The 21960-nt window shown below is 38.2% G+C and overlaps 1 protein-coding gene across 3 annotated transcripts in view; it reads right to left on the minus strand.

The window, feature by feature from the left end:
• GRID2 (glutamate ionotropic receptor delta type subunit 2) overlaps positions 1–21960 on the minus strand; it is a 736483-nt gene that overhangs the window by 106429 nt on the left and 608094 nt on the right. For all 3 annotated transcript variants that reach the window (XR_007889412.1, XM_051618647.1, XM_051618648.1), the window contains exon 11: positions 19902–20214. Coding sequence is in view for 2 of the 3 variants with exons in the window: in XM_051618647.1 (XP_051474607.1) it covers positions 19902–20214 (313 nt within the window). In the remaining variant the exon portion in view is untranslated. The remainder of the gene's footprint in view (positions 1–19901; positions 20215–21960) is intronic.

A 21960-nucleotide genomic window follows, 5' to 3' on the forward strand; every position in this document is an offset into this window, starting at 1 on the left:
CATATAATAAATTACTTTTGGAACGTACTGATCAGATCAGGAGGTAACATTTCAACATAAGGACTTTCAAAGATGAACATTAGCTTCATCATCTTAAGATTTGGTTTTCTCTCCCACATAAATCTTAAATTATTTTTAATATAATATTTCTACTTGACAACAGCTTTTGCAATATCTTTGGAATACTTGATTTTAAAACTATTTTTAATAAAAGAGTAGACAGCTATATCAATTTATGGGAAAACGCTGTTTGTCCTTCTAACTTTCATGTGCCAATTTCTGCAGATAATCTTCATATTGAATTTAAAAGGGTAGAGCAACAGATAAGCAACCAATGATCTTTTGCCTTTTCGTTTTTCAGCTTAGTAAGTAAAACTTTAAGTTCTCACATTTTTTTTATTGAAATGAAATGTCAGATAAGAGAGGACCACTGAAAGCCACACAACTGCTTTTTGGTTTTCAAGTGAGGATGTTGTGCAACAAGTGATCATGAAAGCCCTCACAGACCCCTCAAGCCACAGCATTCCCCTATTGTTCATACAATGTAATCTTCCCACACATCAGTAAGGTTGTCCCCACTACTCACTGTTACCTTCTCTTTTTAACACAGATGAACACATACTAAAATAATATATCACTCCTGTCCCACTCTAAAAATCTTTGCACTGATGCTTCTTAAACCACCATTTCTAAAGCAGGACTGACACCACCACTGCATAGGTGCATGATTTTTAAGCAGTACAGGCAAGGTACTCTGCTTCTCTCAGTTAAAGAAAGACAGAAAGAAAGAAAGAAAAATTGAAGGAGGTCTTTTACTGCCACAGTATCATTTCTTTGGCATCTATTAGGAGAGTTAAAAAATACAGCCTTGTTCTATTGTCCTGCTTGCTGAAACACCTTCTGTACCATGACAACTTACCTTAAGAAATCTCTTCATTCCCCCAGTTTTAGGATAAAACTTTTCAGAATTTTCTTTCAGTCCAAATGTACATGTTTTCTCAGTGCAGAAGAACACCAAGTCATTCAGGAGGGCAAGAATAATTGGTTTCCCGTCAACATTACCACAAAAAAGAGCTACAGACTTAACAGTCACTACTGTTGATTGTAAATTAGTATGTAGAAGGGGCATGCATGTGAAACTTCCTGGGCCCTGCTTCCCAATATACAGTATGAGTTTAAGGTGCATGGACATCTTCATGGAGGACAGCATATTACAATGGGCTATGCAAAGGACACTCAGTGCAAGAGAGGAGGGAGCCAAGAAGATGAAACTAGTCTTTCCCTGCTATTATCTTTTGTATCATACCAGCAAAGCTTAATAACCCCTAATGGCAAAGGATGTCATCTGATGCCATATAAATAGACATTGGTGACCAGAGTAAAATCTGTCCTGTCACACCTCATTCCTATGGCAATATTCACCAATGGGAGCTAACATGCTGATTGTGGTTATACTGAAAAAGCTACTGTTGCAGCATGCTGAGCAACACTCATGAAACAAATGACAAGCAAAGCAGACACTCAGCAGTTGTAGAGTTGTGTTGTCATCCTAAAAAGACAGACCTCAAATATGGAGGCTGTATTTTTCTTAAGATTTGGCCCTTCCAATATACTGGCAGAAGAGTTTAATGCAGCACAAAACACCACTACCTATACACCACCTATATTGTGGTTGCAGCTCCTAGCATAATTCAGCTGACACTTTTAATATGTACTAAAAATAATTTTAAAATCTAATCTGCCTTTAAAATTATAAGATTGCATTTGCAGGAAGGAAAATATATTTTCCAGAGTAAACTGCACTAGCAAAAAGCAATCTTATTGGGAGCTTTCTGAAAGAGCTGAATTACTGTAGAAGTGACAGTGAAAGAAATTACTTTTAGTCCTCCCACTCTCACCTAATGCAGCTCTCCTTCATCAATCCTAGACTAGTTTAATGCTGGCCTACTTCAGATGACAGGCTGCAACTTATGAATTTTTTTTTTCCTGCTTCTTTCCAAGTGATTCAAGCTAAACATCAGAAGGTAAGAAAAAATAATGCATCGTCTTGACAATGCAAACAATATAGTGTATAATTATGACAGACCTAAATATCAGGAAATCACCTTAGGAGATAAAATGTGAACCAGTACAATTCTCATACAGATTTCTAATACCTTTTAAGTTATTCTCCCTTGTTAGCAGTAAGTTTAAAGGTTCCTTCGAGTAAAAAATAGCAAGTGAGTGATATTGGTGTTCTATAATTCTGGAATAAATTTGAATAATTCAAAAGGTATAGGATCTTTCTCCAAACATCTTGTTCTCAAGGATTTAGTTGGTTTCCTGAAGAAAAAATTGCATTTATTTGAGGAGTCTGGAACTATAAAAGTGTTTCTGATGGAAATGGAAAAAATTCTTCTTTGTGAACAAAAAGAAATGGTGAAACTTTTCTTGGGGAAGTTTTAACTGCAGTTGGCATTTCTGAGATCAAATCTGGTGGCAGCCACCTTGCTGAGAAGTGATACAATTTTTGTTACTAGTCATCCAGGCAGTAAATGTGCAAGTTAAAGTCTCTCTCTGATTGAATATCAATTTAACAACTTAATTGGGAATGCACAATATTTACAAATACTTTGCTTAACAGCTCAAAAATATTTTTTTCTATTACTAAAGCAAATAGTTTGGCAGCATAGAGTTCACAGTGTTGAGAAAACTCAGAACTAGTTACTGAGAACAATACTGCATTTTAAAGATATATTATTAAAGTTTAATTTATAAGCAACTAAACACAGAGTGAAAAGCCATAAACCACCATTCTGTGTCCTGAATTTAATAACTCTACTAAATGATGTTTCTGGGAGGCTGCTGCGGCTACTCCATATGTGAAGACAGAGACTTGGAAGAGAAGACTGCCCTTCTCCTACCGGAAGGACACTAAACAAATCACAGCTTGCAATTTCTATTTGTGATAACCACAGCTTCCAGGGAAATCCCAAAGACAAGGTTCGTAGTACAGATTTGTCTCCCATGCTTACCACCAAGGCTACTCTACATTCCTCACTTTAAGAAGTTATCTCAGTTGCAAATAACTTCATAAAATCTTAATCACTTAATCTGCAATAGTTTCTCCTAGAGGTCTACAGAGAGCTGAATTTTAGCCAGATTTTTTTTTCAGATAATTTTGAGAACTATGAAAAGGATGTTAATCATGACTGTGTTGCTGAGGAATTCTAATACTATCGAACTTGAAAGCACGGATCTTGATTGTCCTTAGAAAAGGAAGGTGAAGAAATAATAAGGTGGGTTATCTGGGGACAGATTTTGGTTTTGCTTTTTCTTGCAAAAATTCTGTCCACATTCAGTGAATTACTAGCCCTTGGAAAAAAAACAAAGGACTGGGAGTTGGCTGCATTTTCACCTTTAGCTTGTTAGAAGAGTCACATCAATTATGTTGTGCATCTGCAATCCCATTTGCAAAAATAAAGTGTAAAGTTCTGTTGCAAATAGTTTATATCAATGTACATCTTATGTTTTCTTATTTGAAGGGACATTCAATAGGGAGTGGGTGTAAGTGGAGTAGTTTGTATTAACAAAAAAGGCAAGGGTATTTTATATTTCAGCTATTTTTGCCATGAGAAACAAAATCTAAAGTTTGACTGAGCTCTGTTATCTTTACAAAATTCTGCAAAGCATAGCTCTTCAAAGGCAGGATCTTTCAGGGCATTAGCTATTGCTATTGTTCTGTTTAAACTTCCTTGATAATACAAAATCACTCCTGTTTTCAATTGGGAATGTTTGATTCAGTACAGGACAAAAAAATGCTTTACAGTCAATGAAGACTGCACCTATTTTATTCAGCTGTGAAAGAAATGCAGCTTGGAAGATGTTGGAGAATCTCTCATCATTAATTTTTCTTTCTTTCTAGTCATTTTTCACCCACACTTTTCCATTCTTCCTTGAACCGTGAAGATTGAATTCATTTCCTTAACATACAGGCTGGCATGTCACAACCTGAGTTTGTAATATTACATTGCCTGCTGAAGTTAACGCCTATTGACCACAGTGGGCATGACATATATTCCTCAACAGGAGAATACAACCCCTTGAATTGGTAATGCTTTCCAAATAAGCTTGTAAATCAGTGGCTGAATTCCCTAGCTTTGCAAATACTGGCAGATTGCAGGGGATTGAGAGTAGGGAAGGAAGCAGGGCTGGCAGCCAGATTCTATAAGGTCTGGACAAGTTCAAGAGCCAGCTATTGCTTTTATTCACCATACCACCTGTTACGCCCCTAGCATTTTGTTTTTATTAAAATGCAGTGGGTTTTTTGTTTAGTTTTGTTTTTTTTCTAATTTATGTATGAAAAGAAGCATTCAGATATTTCATTTCACACAAAACATTTCTTCGGGTTTTACTTCCTAAAGAGAGAGCACTGCATCTAGGTATTATTACTACCATTACTATTAGTACTGTGATAATACACAAAACATATTAGATAGGAAGTTACAGGAACTAACATCCTTCTGAGTTGCTCTTGACATGGAAAGTATTTAGTTGACTTATTCACAAACACAGAAGAGAGATATTTATTGCCTTTCTGGCATAACTATTTTGCATGGTATCACCTTCACCTAATGCACCATTATCACTTAGGTTTCTTTAGCTCCTAATAAAACTTTCAAAGCCCTCCTTCCTGTTGTTCTCAACCTCTGTGTACCCTTGTTCTCCGTGTCATTTTTCCTGAAGTTGGTAGCTTCTAGATAGTACAATCAACGTTCCTTTTTCCTTCTGTCTGCTCTATATGTGCATTCAAGATGCTTCAGCATGTGCAGTCTGAGACTTGAAACATACAATTCAGATGAAATAACTCTGTTATATCTCAAATTTTCCCTTATGAATGACAGATACACTAGAGAAGCCAACCATCCTCTCCTCCAGTGTGATTTGGTGGTCTACAGCAGACTTTTAGTCCCATCTCACTTTTAAGACAAATTCTTTTCAAGTCCTCAATGTCTCTTAAATACCTAATGCCACTTTGACATAGCGACACTCTTCTTCCTCTTTGCCCACCTTGTCCACCTGTCTTTCTGTTCTTCATAGTGTCATATGTTCCTACTAGATTTCAGCAACACCATGAAGACCAAATCTGTATTTGTGAGAAATCCCAACTGTTTTTGTTTACTACTAGATTTCTTGCACTGGTCTATAGGCAATTAAGGAATATATCCACTTTGTCATTTGGTGCCCTCATTAATTTTTTTCCCATTGATGTCTTACTTCTGAACTAATCACTCGCTCAGTCCCATTTGTTGTTGTTAGTATAATGATCCTCCAATTAACCTCACTACACTTTCTCCCTAGAAGATTGTTTCCTTTCAGCAGGGTGGGAAGCACTGCCCTCATTGCTCTCTCAGAAGGGAAGCAATGATTCACAAAATAAAGCTCTCCTCATTTATTTCTCCCTTTTATGTGACAGGGAGAATATCTGAGATAATCTATCTTCTCCTAGGGGTTTATTTCAAATAATTCCTAGTAATCTGAATTTTGTAAAGGAGTTTGAGAAGCTGCATCTTATACATGCTTGCAGATCCTTATCAACAACTCTGGAAGCCAGCTGAGGGTATACGCACAACCTTGGGCAGGGGGATGTAGATTCCCCACAGCCTCCTACCAAAGAGGGCTGGCGTGAGCCAGCTCCAATCTGAAAGAGATTGCCATGCTACCTGGGAACTCTTTGTTACTACTGGCCAGGAATCACCTCCAAGTTATATTCCACATCTTGCAAACACCTTTTGAAAATCCTGCATTTGCTACCGCTGTGCATCTGTTGGATCTGCCTTTGACCCGCACACTAAAGCTCATGGCTCAGCTGTGTTTCCTCAATAATTGAAAGAGATTACTCCTGCTGAGATTTCAAATGCCGGGGCTAATCACGGACCAGTGGCACTGCCACTAAGCCTTCATCAAGTTGCTGCCCAGTGTACCCATCTCACAAATCTGGACATAGGACCTTGACACATAACCTGATGGACAAATAGAAATATCCAAAAGATGGCCCAAATGAGTATTCGCAAACTATTTTGCTTGAAACACAGGGTCCTCAGTCATGTTCTTTGAAACCTGTCTCTCTGAGGCTACAAAATGCTCTAGCACTGAGGAAAGGGCTAGTGCAACCCAGTGCAAAGCATTTCAGCCTACTACTTGGCTCACCGCTGGGTTAATAACCCACAGAGTGTTTCTAAGTTTGGATCTCTGTTTCTTCAACTGTCAAATATTTTTTCTACCTGTTGTCAAATACCAAGCCTGGCTAGCTTGCTGTCTCTACTGCGACAGCTTCATTCCAGTGACAGAGGGCTAATAATTTGACCACCAGGCTCCCTTGTAAAATCTGCCAAGATGCAGCAGGAACTGCTTGATTAAAATTTGTTCAAAAATTAATTTATCTGCAGAAGTCTGTCAGACACAGCTATTCACTACATGTTTCCAATCACTTGCTTACGCAGAGCTCTCCTTTTCTCCCTGGATGTAATTTATGCACGACAGTTGTTAAAAGCTCTACAAAGCCAGAAAATAATTTGTGACAATTGCACTACTAGGGGCAAATCAAGGAGGGCAGTCCAATATAATATTCCTTTAGGTAAATTGGAGTATTACCTATAAAGGCCAGCTTTAACTGTCTTAATCCTCAGGTACTGAATATAGGCTTTGTATAATATTCACCAGTTCCATTTTGAGAACTAATGTGTCATTAACTAATGTTCTAAATCACTTCTAAGCTGTGGCTACAGTGTGCAGGTTTCAGCCTCAGAATAATCTAGAGAGAACTATGTTGTCTCTGCTAGTACTTTTTAAAGCTGCTTCTTTTTTTATATCTGTAAAACCTCTAAAAAGCAAACCTCTAATCATCTTAAACATAATGATCAAATTTGTGGAGAAGAAAGTAGAGAATGAAAACAGTGAAAAATTGTTTCACAGAAGAAGCAGCAGCAAGTCAAAACCAAAATCAAATGGACTTTGTTTAAGGTTATATTCAAGCCTCTGATTAAAAATGTGAACAGTACAATGATGAACATTTTAACTTATTTTTTATACTAGGGAATTTTTAGATAACACTCAAACATTTAAATATACACTGAAAGTATAAAGAAGGGCCTAATAACTGCATTCCAGAATAAAGGAATCTAATGTGATAATGGAAAGTCTAACCTCTTTTCTGCTGAGCTGAGATTCCAATTTTCTGCATCACTAGCAATGATAATGTTACACAAACACTGTTCAGTCATTAATTCCCATTAAATCAATGTCCTTAAAGGCCAAACAGTCCTTTAATAATTACCTGATTAAAATGATGTTAGCGTAACATATTAGTTATAGTATATTTATAATTCCCTTCCCAACAAAAAATAATTCTTTCCATCCATCTTGCTGAAATGGTGACAATGAGGCAAAAGTTGGGTAGGGAAGCATGTTATATTACCACATAGCAAATGGCTGTGGTCCAGCTTCTCCTAGTATCAATGATACTTCAACAACATACATTAATCAGATTTATGTTTCTATTATGTAGCATGTACAATATGAATCTTCAAGAGCTACAGGAATTAATTCCTGGCTTTTAAGTCTAGACTCACAAAATAAAATACTTCTTTTAGATATTAGCAGCTTTACAGTGGTCAAATTCTGTCCTTCTGTGGAATTACCAAAATATGATGTTTTCAATTGAAAATCAAAGTGCATCATAGATAAAAGAAAACATTAAAAATTATACTGTGCAGTAACTTAATCTAGCATATGGAAGTGACTTCTGAAACATAATTACACTGAGTCGGGAAACGGCTAGACTTTATAGTGCTTCTAAAAGTTCTGGAAAATGTATCATAAAGGTATATTTTGTTTTTCTCTTATGATGTCATTACAAAAGAAGAGTAATGACTGAAGCTAGAGTTTGAAAATTGAGGCATGTAGTTGTATTTGCTGAAGTTACTGGGAGCTCTTAGATGAAGCATTACTAGACTTATACTACAAATATCCAGATGCTGTAATATCAGGCAATTCTTGATACTTGAAAGCAAATCTTTTGATTGCTCTATGACCAGATTTTAACTGTGAAGCTTGCTGCCCACTACTACTGAAAAATGAATGGAAAAAAATCTCTCATAGTAATGCTGCTGAAACGCAGTTTTATCAGAAAACTTAGCAGGGTTTCAAATTTAATTTGGGGGTTACCAAATATAGTACCATTCAATTACATAATCATAAATAATTGTGCAATAAGCCTAGCAATTGTACAATGAGCCTAGCAACAGCTGTTTGCTCAAAAGAAGCTCTGAACAGATAATCTTTCATTGCCAGTTTTACAACATAGGACAACAATTTTACATTATATAATTATAAACATACACACATGCATAGGCAAACAGACTAGAGCTCAACATGCATGTGTAACAAGCACAAGGAGCTTCTGGAGATCCTCTCCTATATTTCTGTCAGGTGTCCTTTTCAGACTGCACCTGACTGCATGCCCATATAAAGGCACTACTTGCAGCCACCGTGAATGTATCAAAATGACATATGCTTGCTATTATTTCAGAAAATATTGGCTCCCAATCTTAACAAATAACCTTGCACACTGGCAACCTCTGATAAGATTTGAAGATGCTGAGACCCAATCCCTGTTACTAATGGCTGGATTCAAATGCTCCTCTAAAGCCTCAAACAATCAACTACAGTTAGCATTTATAGTACGTATTTGTAAGTGGCTAAGAAGCCGTCACATACAGTTTGCATAGTGATGGCCTTTCCATACCCTACTGGCAGTGTTATATGTTGTACCTTGCGGGATGTCAAAAAGAACTGTGCACAATGAACTGAAAACTGGCCATCTGTAGATACAATTAACATTAAACTGAACAATGTCATTGAGGTATTAAAGTGCCGCTTTAGCTAAGAGGGAGGGAGGACATTATGAACACGAGAGAGAAAGAGTCCCCTTTAGCTGAAACTGAACAACTATGAACCAAGCAAAACAAAAGACAATTCAGTGTGACCATAAGGTCAAACAATAACTCCAGTAAAGTCTCTGTGTCTTTCAACAGGCACTTTTCCCAAAATCTTTTTTTTTTCTCCCTACACAGTTCTGTGACTCCAGATTTTGGGTGTCAAGGGAATTTTTTTAAAAAGATCACATACCAAAAGATAGTTTTTTGCTTGAATTTTCTAAGCTTTAGGAACTGCTTTATAAAACCATTCTGGCAAGACTTCCAAGTACCCATCAGATGCCACAGAGTGGCACCTGACTACTTCACAGGCAAGTGAATCACAGACAGCTCAGATGCATTAGTTCAGTTTTCATGTCAGGAATTCTAGTTATCCTTTAATTTTCAGAGTGCTTCTGTGCAGTGAACTCCTAACCTTATGGAATTCCATCATCACTAATGCAGGAGCTCTAATTATGTTCCTAAATAACATATTTTAAAATGTAGACTCAAATTTCACTTCAGGTACCTCCTGTAATGCTGTTACCAAAGTAATCTCTCAAACTCAATGAACTAAAGTACAACAGTGAACCGAAGAAGAAAACTCTCATCCTTTAAAGTTTCACTGAGAATAATGCTATAGTGTCATTTATTGATGGAAATAACTAATACAAATGCTTACATCTGAAAGTTGAATAACCTGTTTTTTTTTTACTGCAATCAGGTATCACCTTACATAAGTTCATGACTCAGATTTGCTAGAAGAGAAAAGTGACTTCAAAGATGACTTTTCTGTATAGCGAGGATTTTCTTCTTTGGGGATAGATATAGAAATGAGATAAGCTATTGTAAGAACAGAATACATGCTTATACCTAAAAATGTTCTATTAACAAGTATATCTGGGCATGAACAATGAACACTCCTACTCAACAGATTTATTATCACTGTTCCCTAACAGCCTGTTTGCAGAAGATTCTCTCTCACCTTCACTGTTATCTTTACTGTATCCTAGTGTGGGGGAAACAGACTCTTCAGCCAAAACCACATATGTTCCTTCATCGCAGTTTTCATCTGGTAGATGGGATATCACACATTTTTAACCCAACACCATCTCACTATCTTCAAAAGCAATGAAAAGGTAAAGTCCTACTTCATGGTCTCTCCCTTCCCTATTGACAGTGTAAGAATAAAAATTAAGCAGCAGGAAGTTTTTACATCAGGATGCTGCTGTAATGAAGGCGATCCCCTTAATTTGCATGCTGGGAAGCTGACTACATATAGAATTCAAATTAAAAACCCAACAGCTCTCATTTTCCTATATTTACTGAGAGTGGACTTCCATCTCAGCAATCAGGGAAAACAATGAGTTGGTAAACTTAACCAAAAGATTCATGTGGTATCATTATTCGCTTCCTTTCAATGTTAATTTTGGCCTACTCCTTTTACACACATTTTGATATTACAAGTGATCTGAGGGAAACAAAAAACCTCAACAGCTGAAAAAGGGAGACGTTCCTGTCAGCAGCTTCAAAACTTCTTGTTACTCCTGCCTTCGCAATTTGCAGGCAATTTTCCTGGCACCTACCCACCAGTTAGGGTTATGAAGAAGAGCCACATGGGTGGATACAGCTATTGTACAGCTGTTGCAGAGGAGGGACTCCCCACAGACCAGAAAAGCAATGGAAAACTACAGTGGGCTCCCCTCTAAACCCACACTCATCTGGTGCGTTGGATATCCCCCGCTGAAAAAGGCTGATTGGTTTCTAAATGAAATTGCTGTCATCCAAGCAAAGGAGGAGTATTTTTAATAGAGCTAAAACTCATTTCTCACTTCCTCCCTACACTAAATAGCCAAAATTGCCAACTTATGAGTAAGCTTCTGTGCAGGGATGTAAATTAGCATGACAAGTAAGGCTCGCCTCCTCAGCTTCTAGATACCTTTGCACATAGAATCATAGAATCATAGAATCCTAGGGGTTGGAAGGGACCTCGAAAGATCATCTAGTCCAACCCCCCTGCCAGAGCAGGGTCACCTAGAGTACATCACACAGGAAGGCGTCCAGGCGGGTTTTGAATGTCTCCAGAGAAGGAGACTCCACAACCTCTCTGGGCAGCCTGTTCCAGTGCTCTGTCACTCTCACAGGAAAAAAAAAATTTCTGATATTCACCTTAAACCTTCTATGCTCCAATTTGTATCCATTACTCCTTGTCCTATCACTGGTCATCACTGAAAAAAGCTTAACTCCATCTTCTTGACCCTCACCCTTTATGTATTTGTAAACATTGATGAGGTCACCCCTCAGTCTCCTTTTCTCCAAACTAAAGAGACCCAGCTCCCTCAGCCTTTCCTCATAAGGGAGATGTTCCACTCCCTTAATCATCTTTGTGGCTCTGCGTTGGACTCTTTCAAGCACTTCCCTGTCCTTCTTGAACTGAGGGGCCCAGAACTGGACACAATACTCCAGATGCGGCCTCACCAATGCAGAATAGAGGGGGAGGAGAACCTCTCTTGACCTACTAACCACACCCTTTCTAATACACCCCAGGATGCCATTGGCCTTCTTAGCCACAAGGGCACATTGCTGGCTCATGGTCATCCTCCTGTCTACCAGGACCCCCAGATCCCTTTCACCTACACTGCTCTCCAGCAGGTCAGCCCCCAACCTGTACTGGTGCATGACATTTTTCTTCCCCAAATGCAAAACTCTACACTTGCCCTTGTTAAACTTCATCAGGTTTTTCCCTGCCCAAGTCTCCAGCCTGTCTAAGTCTCTCTGAATGGCAGCACAGCCTTCTGGTGTGTCAGCCACTCCTCCCAGCTTGGTGTCATCAGCAAACTTGCTGAGGGTACATTCTGTACCCTCATCCAGGTCGTTGATGAAGATGTTGAACAACACCGGTCTCAGTACCGACCCCTGAGGGACTCCACTAGTCACAGGCCTCCAACTAGATTCTGCCCCATTGACTACAACTCTCTGACTTCTTCCTTTCAACCAGTTCTTGATCCACCTCACTGCCTGATCATCAAACCCATACTTGATCAACTTATCTACAAGGATGCTGTGGGAGACGGTGTCAAATGCTTTACTGAAATCAAGATAGACCACATCCACCGCTCTACCATCATCTATCCACCTAGTAATTTCCTCATAGAAGGCTATGAGGTTAGTTAAACATGACTTACCCTTGGTAAAACCATGTTGACTGCTCTTGATGACCCCCATGTCCTTGACATGTCTAGAGATAGTGCCAAGGACAAGTTGTTCCATCACCTTTCCAGGGATGGAGGTGAGGCTGACCGGTCTATAGTTACCCGGGTCCTCCTTCTTGCCCTTCTTGTAGACTGGAGTGACATTTGCTATCCTCCAGTCCTCAGGCACCTCTCCTGTTACCCATGACTTACCGAAGATGATGGAGAGTGGCCTAGCAATGACCTCTGCCAGCTCCCTCAGCACCCTTGGATGCATTTCATCCGGACCCAGCGATTTATGGATGTCCAGATTACGCAACTGATCCCTAACCCAATCCTCATCTACCTGGGCAAACTCCTCCTCTATCTTGACTTCTTCTGGGGCTATATGAAACTGGGGCTCATGGGGAAAGCCTGCGGGAGTAAAGACAGAGGCAAAGAAGGCATTCAGCACCTCTGCCTTCTTTAAATCCTCTGTCACCAGGGCACCCGCCTCATTCAGCAGTGGGGCTATATTGCCTCTGGTATTAGTTTTGTTGGCTATGTATTTGAAAAAGCCCTTTCTATTGTCCTTAACCCGACCTGCAAGGTTAAGTTCCAAGGAGGCCTTAGCTTTCCTAGTTGCCTCCCTACATTCTCTGACAACAGTCCTACATTCCTCCCAAGTAACCAGCCCCAAAAATATGGGTTACAGTCCTCCTCCACACAAGAAACATTTGGTTCCTAGCTAAACTGTTCTTCTTTGTTTCCTCAATTAAAAATTTATTACACATGTGAACTCTAGGAAGTCATAAATTATTACTTGATCTGACTCTAATTTACCCATTCTTTACCCAAATATTGTATATAGTCATATTAGGTATCGTTAGAATCAAAGAAACTCTCCTGAGTAAAATCACCTTAGGAGGCTTTTGAAAGAACACAGAAAGATGGATAGATGCTACAGGCACCCAGTTCTACTTTCCCTTTTGCCTCATTTGGTCTTGATCAGCATTTATACTACAGCCAGACATTACCTTCTCACAGTCAATTAATCAAGCTTGGATCTAGTCCTAGGGGAATGAAGGTGTTTTTTTGGGTTTTCACACTGCCATTCATCCTCCACATCCTTTCAGAACGTGTCAGACACAACATCTCTAAATATACTGCCTCATATACCCAGTGCTATTACTCAAGCAAGCAGGTGCACGCAAGATACAGAAATCCATTATTTTAGATGTCTCTGAGAACTGCCTGAGTCTTAACTTCAATTTAGGGGAAAATGCAAGCATATCCCCTGGCAGTTTAATGCTAGTGATATCACATTGCTGCAAAGAAATGCCTACACTAATCATATTACTTGGAACATGATTATTCCTTGGAATTACATTTTCAAAGAGACAATCAAACAAACCACTGAAAGTGCTACATGCATAAAACCACATCCAGTGATTGCAAATGTGTACTGTATACATGACAATAGCTCTCAGTATATGTTGTCAGTTCTAGTGTTCATTTGTAGTTGTCAAACACATTTGAGACATGGGACACAACTGCCAAAATTTACTTATTTTTGGATGCTGTTAAGAGGGCTGTCCAAACCATTGAGACACATGGAAAAGGAGCATGGGTACCACAGGGCTGCAGTGCTTTTTTCAGACAGATGACTTTATGAAGGTACATATACATACTAACATGCAAGCCTAGGTTTAATACAATTTTATGTTTAAAGGTGGAAATATAATGTCATATACCTGCTGGTCTACATGCTAGAAAAACATGAAGATTGATTCGATTCCTAAGGTGTTTGGTATCTGACTGTCCCAGCCTAGTGCTGTGCATTTCAGGCTCAGCAAGTCTGTCTTGTTTGATGCAGGAATGTGTCAGGACCTGGCATTAATTTGAAGAGCAACTAAAATTGCCAGTTAAAGAGACTGGCATTTAAGTTTTGCTTTCTATCAGAAGACATAAAACATTTTTTTATGAAAGGAGATAGGTAATATTTCCATTTTACAACTGAAAGCTGATATACAACTTATTAAATTGAGTTTCTATGGTCAGCAGGCTGATCAGATGTGGAGTACAAATTAGGAAGCAGTTCTTAGTCCTAAAGCTTTTATTCTGGACCTTTTTTGAATGCTAAACTTAAAAAATAATTAGGCTTCACAAAAAAAAAAAAATCGTATGTGAAGATATAATTGATTTCTAACCATTTTTTTTTCAAAATGCATTTAGAGTTTCTCCGGAATATTGAATACATAAAGATACGTGTACAGTTAATTAAGATAAAATGTCACTAGGAAAATACATTGTTTCAGCATAATGGTTTCCTGCTGATAGGGATATGCTGAGAGTGAGATAAGCAAGACAGAGTAACTATTAAGCAACAGACTACTCCAGGCAGTGCATTTCAGGAGGATTATATCATGCCTTGGGTGGTAATACAAGGAACAAGACTGAGAAGTCTGAGCAGTTTTAATCATCCAAGAAGTATTATGATGACTTAGAAGTGTCAAGGCTTGGAGTCTATCTTAATGCTCTTATGACATGTAATTTAAATAAGGCAAACAGCAAGATTTGCTCATTTACTGGGCATTATGAACATAAGCGGCCATTACTGACACCACTAATGACCAATCAAAACCTCCAGTTGTGACCAGCATTTTAAACAAACCAACCTAAGGAGATAACAAAATGGCCCACCAGTGATGCTTTCACAACATTCATTTCATAACTTGGTTAGGTTAAGCAAGAGTATTAAGATCTCTGAAGAATCTAATACTTTTATGGGTAATAATTTAAGTACCCATCATCCTATGATTAAACTCTATTTATAAAACTATAATGAATATTTGTTTTGTTGCAATCACTGAGAAGTAATTATATCTTAAACCAAACCCAAACCAACAAAAATCTGCCTGGTTCACTTTCTTACAGATATTTCCAAGGAAGAGCCTTGCACCTTTACCTGCATAATCTAAAACCCAGCCAGCACAGTTCAGAAATACCTTCTTTTGCAGAAAAATTCAAACTAAAATGAACAGAGTAGGAAAAAAGACAAAATCTTTCTATTGTGTCTGTTATATTAAATACAAAACATTGTAATTTTCTATATAACTTCATTATTTTGTCTACATTTAGTTTAAGTCTGTTAAACTAAGTAAGCTTTTCACTGTATTCTGAAGCAAAATATGGAAGGGTACTTGCACAATAAAATCCTCTAAAACATTCTTCTGCAAGTTTTTGGTAAAAATCATGCAGCACTTCAGCTGTCTCAAAAAACAGCCTATGATACAAAAAGGGTTTGGAATCACTCTAAATCCTGAACTTGTGTTTCTTAAATCATTGGGTTTTCTCCAGTAATGGTGAAAGCAGAGTTCTCTCTGGAGTATTTCATAACAAGAGCCCATAAAATAGTAGGAAGGTAATAGAAAACCTTCAAGAGATTAAACTAGGTTCTCAGCAAGTATAAATAGACAATGTGCCATTGCAGTGGGTCGATTCAGTTAATCTCCATGCAGTTTTTAGTAAACTCAGTTTCCTCTCCAAGGCTGTTCTTGGCTCCCTGTTTATATGACAGGTTTCCAAAACTGGTATGTTCTAACTGGTGCAAAATTTGAAGGAACAGCAACAATACCAGGGCTGAAGAGAAGGAAAAATTGTATAGAATAGCACAAAAGTTGAGTGAAAACTATATAATATAGCATTACAATATATCACTTAGACTGATTGAGGTAGGATTGCACATCAGAAAGTCACCTTTTCCAAATACACACACCTAAGCTGGGTCACCTAGAAACAGTTGCCTAGGACTGGCTTTTGAATGTCTCCAAGGATAGAGTTTCTACAACCTCCCTGGACAACCTGTGACAGTGCTCAGGTAGCTGGGTGGCCTCCAGCATGCAGTGGTGGCATGGGGTTCTTCCTCCTCAGGGGCAGGACTTTGCACTTCTCTTTGTTGAGCTTTGAAGAAAATATAATATAGGCCTGGGGAGGAGCCAAGTCAATGGAGAAGAGCAGGAGCAGCAGGACCAGAGGGGTCATGAGTGATATCCAAGAAGAAAGTTACAGCAATTGTGACCATCAGCTGTGGTGTGCGGTAGGCAGAGAGCAAAGTGGATTGAGAATCCAAGGGGAAACAGAAGAGTAAAATCACAGAACCATAGCATGTTAGGGGCTGGAAGGGACCTCTAGAGATCACCTAGTCCTAACCCCCTGCCAAAGCAGGATCACCTAGGGCAGGCCACACAGAAAAGCATCCAGGTGGGTTTTGAAAGTCTCCAGAGAAGGAGATAATTTTTTGTTTAAATGAAGGGCTTTGGTACAGAAGAAAAAACCCATTTCACAGTTTATACAATTTTATATCATTTGAACCTTCCCTGTTACTTTGCAGCTCTATCCTCAAAACAGTCTCTTCTAATGAAACATCACATGTATCTTAAAATTATAAAAATAACATACATAAATATATTCACACTGTTCTCTGTAAAGAATTTACATAAAAATAAAAGGGCAACTGAGAGAAAATATACCTCTATAATACAAGAGTCTCAAAATGGTACTTGGACTGTTCATTCCAACATGAGGATAAAAAGAAACTGAAAGACATCTTCAAGACCTAAGTTTAAATTACATAGGAAGCTGTGACAGTCTACATTTAAAGAAGCAATAATACTTAAATTTTGCTACCAAGTATGACAGCAGCTATTGACCTGCACTAAATACTTACTGGACTGGTCTGCACTTACTTTAATGTACAGAAAATGACACATTATTATTCCCTGATGTTTCAAAAATGGCAAAAGATTAAAACTTGTTAACAGAAGTTGATCAGAACACCAGTGAAGGCTGACAGCAAATAGGAAGTGACAGAGTGGACCGAAGCTACCTGATAAAATCTTCAGAGTTTTTAACTATTTCAGAAGAAAGAAAAAGAAATCTTTTCTGTTTCAATCAAAATAGGTTATGAGTTTCCTTAAAGAATTACTTGTATTTTATGACCAAAGGCCTCTTTTGTCTTCAGAGCCACGGCAGGTCTGGAGCCACCCTGTGTGCTTGCAAATCTTACCTCTAGCTAGAGGACAGAAAGAGAAGACGATGCCAGAACATGCTTGCTAATCCCAAACAAAGTGCCCAGCACTAACAAAGAACTTGCAATCCTTGGTTCATGCTGCTTTGTTTCTCTGAGTGCAGGACATAAAAGCATCTTTGGCTGTATGTTTTGATAACAGAAATGAGTACCTTGTCATGCTATACATCAGCAGTTGAAAGACTTCTAAGTGAATGTGACAGTATTTGAAATGTCCCATGCTGCCACACTTAAGATATGCCAATCACAATTAATAGCAACAGATTTGCTATTCCAAAACAAATAAAACCTGCAGTTCTGCTGAATGAAGAGCTGATGAGTGAAAACAGAAACAAAATTACCACAATAGCCAGTTAGCCTGTCAATGGAAATTACTTTCATTTGTCTGTATTCACATCTGTATTCACAAGGATTAGTAAATGATAACGCTTCAGCTAATACAGTTTTTGTTATATTCAAATTGAATGTGAAATACAGGCTGACTTTATAAATGGATCTCCTACACTTCTGCACTAGATGGCTGAGGTCTTCTGAGTTTTCATGTTTAATTTTGATCTATACATTTAATATATTTTGGTATCAACCCTATTAAATTTGTCATTTTTCCTTCTAGCAAATCAAGGAATGTCCTCTGAAGGAGAAATATATCTATAGCTTCTTCTCTCTTTGTAGGAATCAAGCAAACATTTTATATTATTCAAGCAGACTTTGAAGAATTTTACTGAAAATACAATTGACAGGGTGGTAAGATACCTCTCTCTAAATAAACACCCCTAACCTTGCAAGTTCTTGAATCTCTTTTTCTCAAGTCCCACAGCAGTTTTGGTTCTGCTGGCTGCCATGCCTCACCAGCAGGTTTTACTAGTACTGAGTTGTACCTCAGGACCCTCTTACCATGGGAAGTGGATGCAGATCTCCTTGAGCAAATTAATTTTATTTGCTTTTCCCAGTAAATTCTGCTTTTTTTGGTCATCTGGTCCCACTTCTTTTAATCTAATTTCTTCTTTGTCTTCATGCTTAATTCAAGGCTTCCCTTTAAGGCTTTCTCAAGCACTCATTTTTACTGATTGGTGAGAAAAACCTTTTCTTTGTAAGCTAATTGAGCACCTATTGAAGGGCTCCCTTGCAGGCTACTGGACCTAGGACTTTGGAAACTTTGGGACACTGGGTAACACAGGTTTACTTGGATAGACATAAGGCAAACAAGTCAGATAATAATTCATGGGACTGAAGTGTTTGACTACAGTAGCTTTACCTCCTTTAAACCTTTGCTGGGCAGTCTCCTATAAAGCCTTTAGGGACTAATGAAGATGGGAGTATATCAGGGAATGCTAAGACTAATACCAAGCAATAAACCTATGTAAAATTACTCACATTGATGCAATAAAGAAACTAATCTACAAGTTTCAACCTAGCAGGCAGACAGATGTAATGAGTCTAGCTCTGTAATGGACCAACTGCTCTTTCACAGTTGGATTCCCTAAGCAGTTACACTGGGAGTATTTTGGATAGAAAGAAAACTTTATAAACCCACCCACATACATTCAAAAAACTTTTGTAGCTCTCAGCTGGCTCTGAACTATTTGATTTGCTTTAAAAAACATCTATTACAAACATGAAATAATCTCTTCAACTGTCCTCAGCTGGCCATCACTGCTCAACACACATGATTTTAAACGTAATGTCTCTAGGTTGACATGTTCAAAATCATACCTCTTGTGGAATCTGTGAACTTCAGTTTTTCTTCTTTTTTTTTGATGGTGGTATTAATTTAGCTTCTTTACCTTCTAAGAGTTTCATACTTGATTTTCATGCATACCTTTAGCTTTTATGGATGGCATCTGATTGCTTCTAGCAGGGAATAATGTAATTTCTATATTACGTGTTGTCAGTGTCACGAAAATATGATGCTTTTACCTATAGTGTTCCACCCAAATTAATGTTAAAATCCAGAAAACTTTCTGGGAGTTTTTAAGCTGCAGAGACCATGGCTCTTTGTAGAGCAGATGCTCTTTGCAATTACAAATAGGTGTACCTGCAGTGCCAATACTGACTGATGAGTGGCATGTATATGCCAGAAGGTTATTTGTTCTGTTTTGTTTTGTTATGTTTTATTATCTAAATCTTCTTTGTTCTCACATGAAGCTGTGTTTTCTTATTCCACTTTGCATTACAACCCCAATTTGCAGACCAGGATTTTAAATAGTATATACCAAGCCAAGATCTGTAGCCCCTGATGTCTTTAGGATGTGTGGTTAAAGCTCTGCCAGAAGAGTTAGATCATGAAAGACTTGGGAATATAAACAGGATTGGGAAATAGTCTGGGCTACACCAGATGCTAGAGGAGATTGAGAATGCATCCAGGAAGGCCAGAGAAGGCTGAGTGCAAACATTATATTGGAAAATTGAGATAAATCAGAAGAGGGAGGAAATCATATCAGATAAAGTAAGACCATTTGGTACTGGTGACTAGTCTAAACTTATTTCAAAAGCCAAACCCAAACATTTTCTGTCTGACTGCGTAAGAACAGTCACATTAACTATGAATAATTATCCAGCAGATGATGAGAAATAAATGATATTTCCACAGAAAAATCATCTTTCTGTAATCAGACAACTACAAATTAAAACAAGTTAGCATGCAGTACTCTGAACTTCTCACAATTTGAGTTTCCCTTCGTCTCTTACCTTGTTGCACAAAGGATCCGTACACAAACCACATGGAGTTGTAGAGGGTTGTAGAGGTCATAGATCCCATCTGAAGACGTGGTGGGTTGAGCCAGTTCAAGAGGTAGACCAGTAGCCCTACTAACAGCACAGTGCCAGCTATGCACGCCCACAGGGAGAGGTCAAATGGTGCTAAGCAGGCAAACATGTCCACTGTCTTTTCTGCCTTTCGAAGCAGCACACCTACTGAGTAGTCCATGTAACGCATTGTGAAGTCCACCACATTTTCCCTGTCAGGGGTGATGGTTAGGGCAGAGATCCCTATATCAGCTCTCTGAGGAAAGAGGGAGAGAGAACTTACGTAAGTAGGAGCTACAGAAACGATCTTTGTTCCTCTGTGATTTATGGCAGTTAAACTTACAGAGAAGCCGATGCCGAGGCCATTGTCTTAAGAATCATCTATGTGAACACTGAATTGTGACTAAAGCTTGAACAGAATAGCTGTAGCATGTGTCTTAGTTTCTGTAAGTGAACCTCACTTGATGGACTTAGGCACATCCGCTCTCCATGTTGTTATTTTTCAAGGATCAAAGTATTTTGGATATAGATAATAGCTGGAGGAAATACAATTTTGGTTATTTTTCTCAGCCTGTCATTGTGGCAAAAGGCAGACCCTGTGTATAGCATTTCTAATCAGAGGAAATTAGTTGCCTGACAGAGCTGCATGATATTTAACATCTTGATGACATGATGATCGTGACAAAGGGCCACTGTGCGATAAAGGGCATCTCATATATCTTGGGGTTTTTTGGGGCACTTAAAATTCTGAAAAACATAAATTATGGCTGCAGTCTGAAGTGCAGAAGAACAGATATTTTACGCAGTTCCCTTACTATTTATCCATGTCCTTATGCAAAGTAACTCCTGTCTATGCCAACCTTACCCATAGGCACATTGGATTTGCTTTGTGCCATCTACATTTTTTATAACGTAAAGAATACATTACAGGTGAGAAGAAGATGAAAAATATTCCTTGATCTAATAATTGTATTTCAGAATATGTCTAGGTATTAGGTCTCCAGAGACACTAGACACAACTACAGCAGGTGCTATTTCACTTTTCAGATCTACAATTAGAACTGCAGTGAAAACAAGAAAGAGTATTTAAAGCAGACACGTTAACACCATTTTAAAAAGCCCAAATACTGAACAAAAAGACTATAAAATCTAGATATTTTAATATTAAAAATATTACTTAAAATTCTTTAAGCTGTTCCTAGTTTGACTTAATCCACCTCTTTTCTGTCTAAAGCAGTATGTGGTCCTTTGGAAAGGGGTGAGGAGAGCACAAAGGCTTGAAAGTCTCAGTATCGTGTCAAATTTTATTAACTCTCTTGAATTTCTTCTTGCCCAAAGAAGACAGAGATTACTAGCTTCTTACCAATGTGATATTAAATATTAAGTATGGCATCTGAAACTGATTAGAATTAAATTTTCAAATCATCTGGGCTCTTTTAATGCCATCTGCAAAACACTGCAGGCCATGGTACAAACATACGTTTAACCACAGTGGACTTAACACTTTGGTTTAAATTATGTTACTTTTAACTTTATATTAATTGTTCTTGGCTTCAGAAAGTGGTGGAAGACAGCTGGAGGCTTAGGACTTGGACAAAAAAGTGTTTGGAAATACTGATCTGCTTAAAAGCCATTAATTGGAGCTTCAGCTTTAATTTGTGGATTAGATTCTCTACTACCTTCAGTGAAGATAGGTTAATATGCACAACTGAAAGCATGGCTTCATGAATTCACTTCATGTCCCTTCCTAACAGTATTTTGTGAGGGATGATTTAACTGCCCTTTGTACACACGGAGCAGCAAACTTAGTCTGTAATCCAAGTGAAAATTTCATCAATATTGTACATGTAAACATTCTGATCATATGAGTCTCTATCCTTTGATTATAAAACTTACAGTCAACAAGTGAGTCAAGCAATTTGCAGTATCTGCTAACAGTTAAGTCCTAGCTTCAGTGAGCAAGTTGCAAGGCACTCATAATTTGAACTGTTTTCCACAATTG

Source organism: Apus apus, chromosome 4, assembly GCF_020740795.1.
Source record: "Apus apus isolate bApuApu2 chromosome 4, bApuApu2.pri.cur, whole genome shotgun sequence".
Lineage (NCBI taxonomy): Eukaryota > Metazoa > Chordata > Aves > Apodiformes > Apodidae > Apus > Apus apus.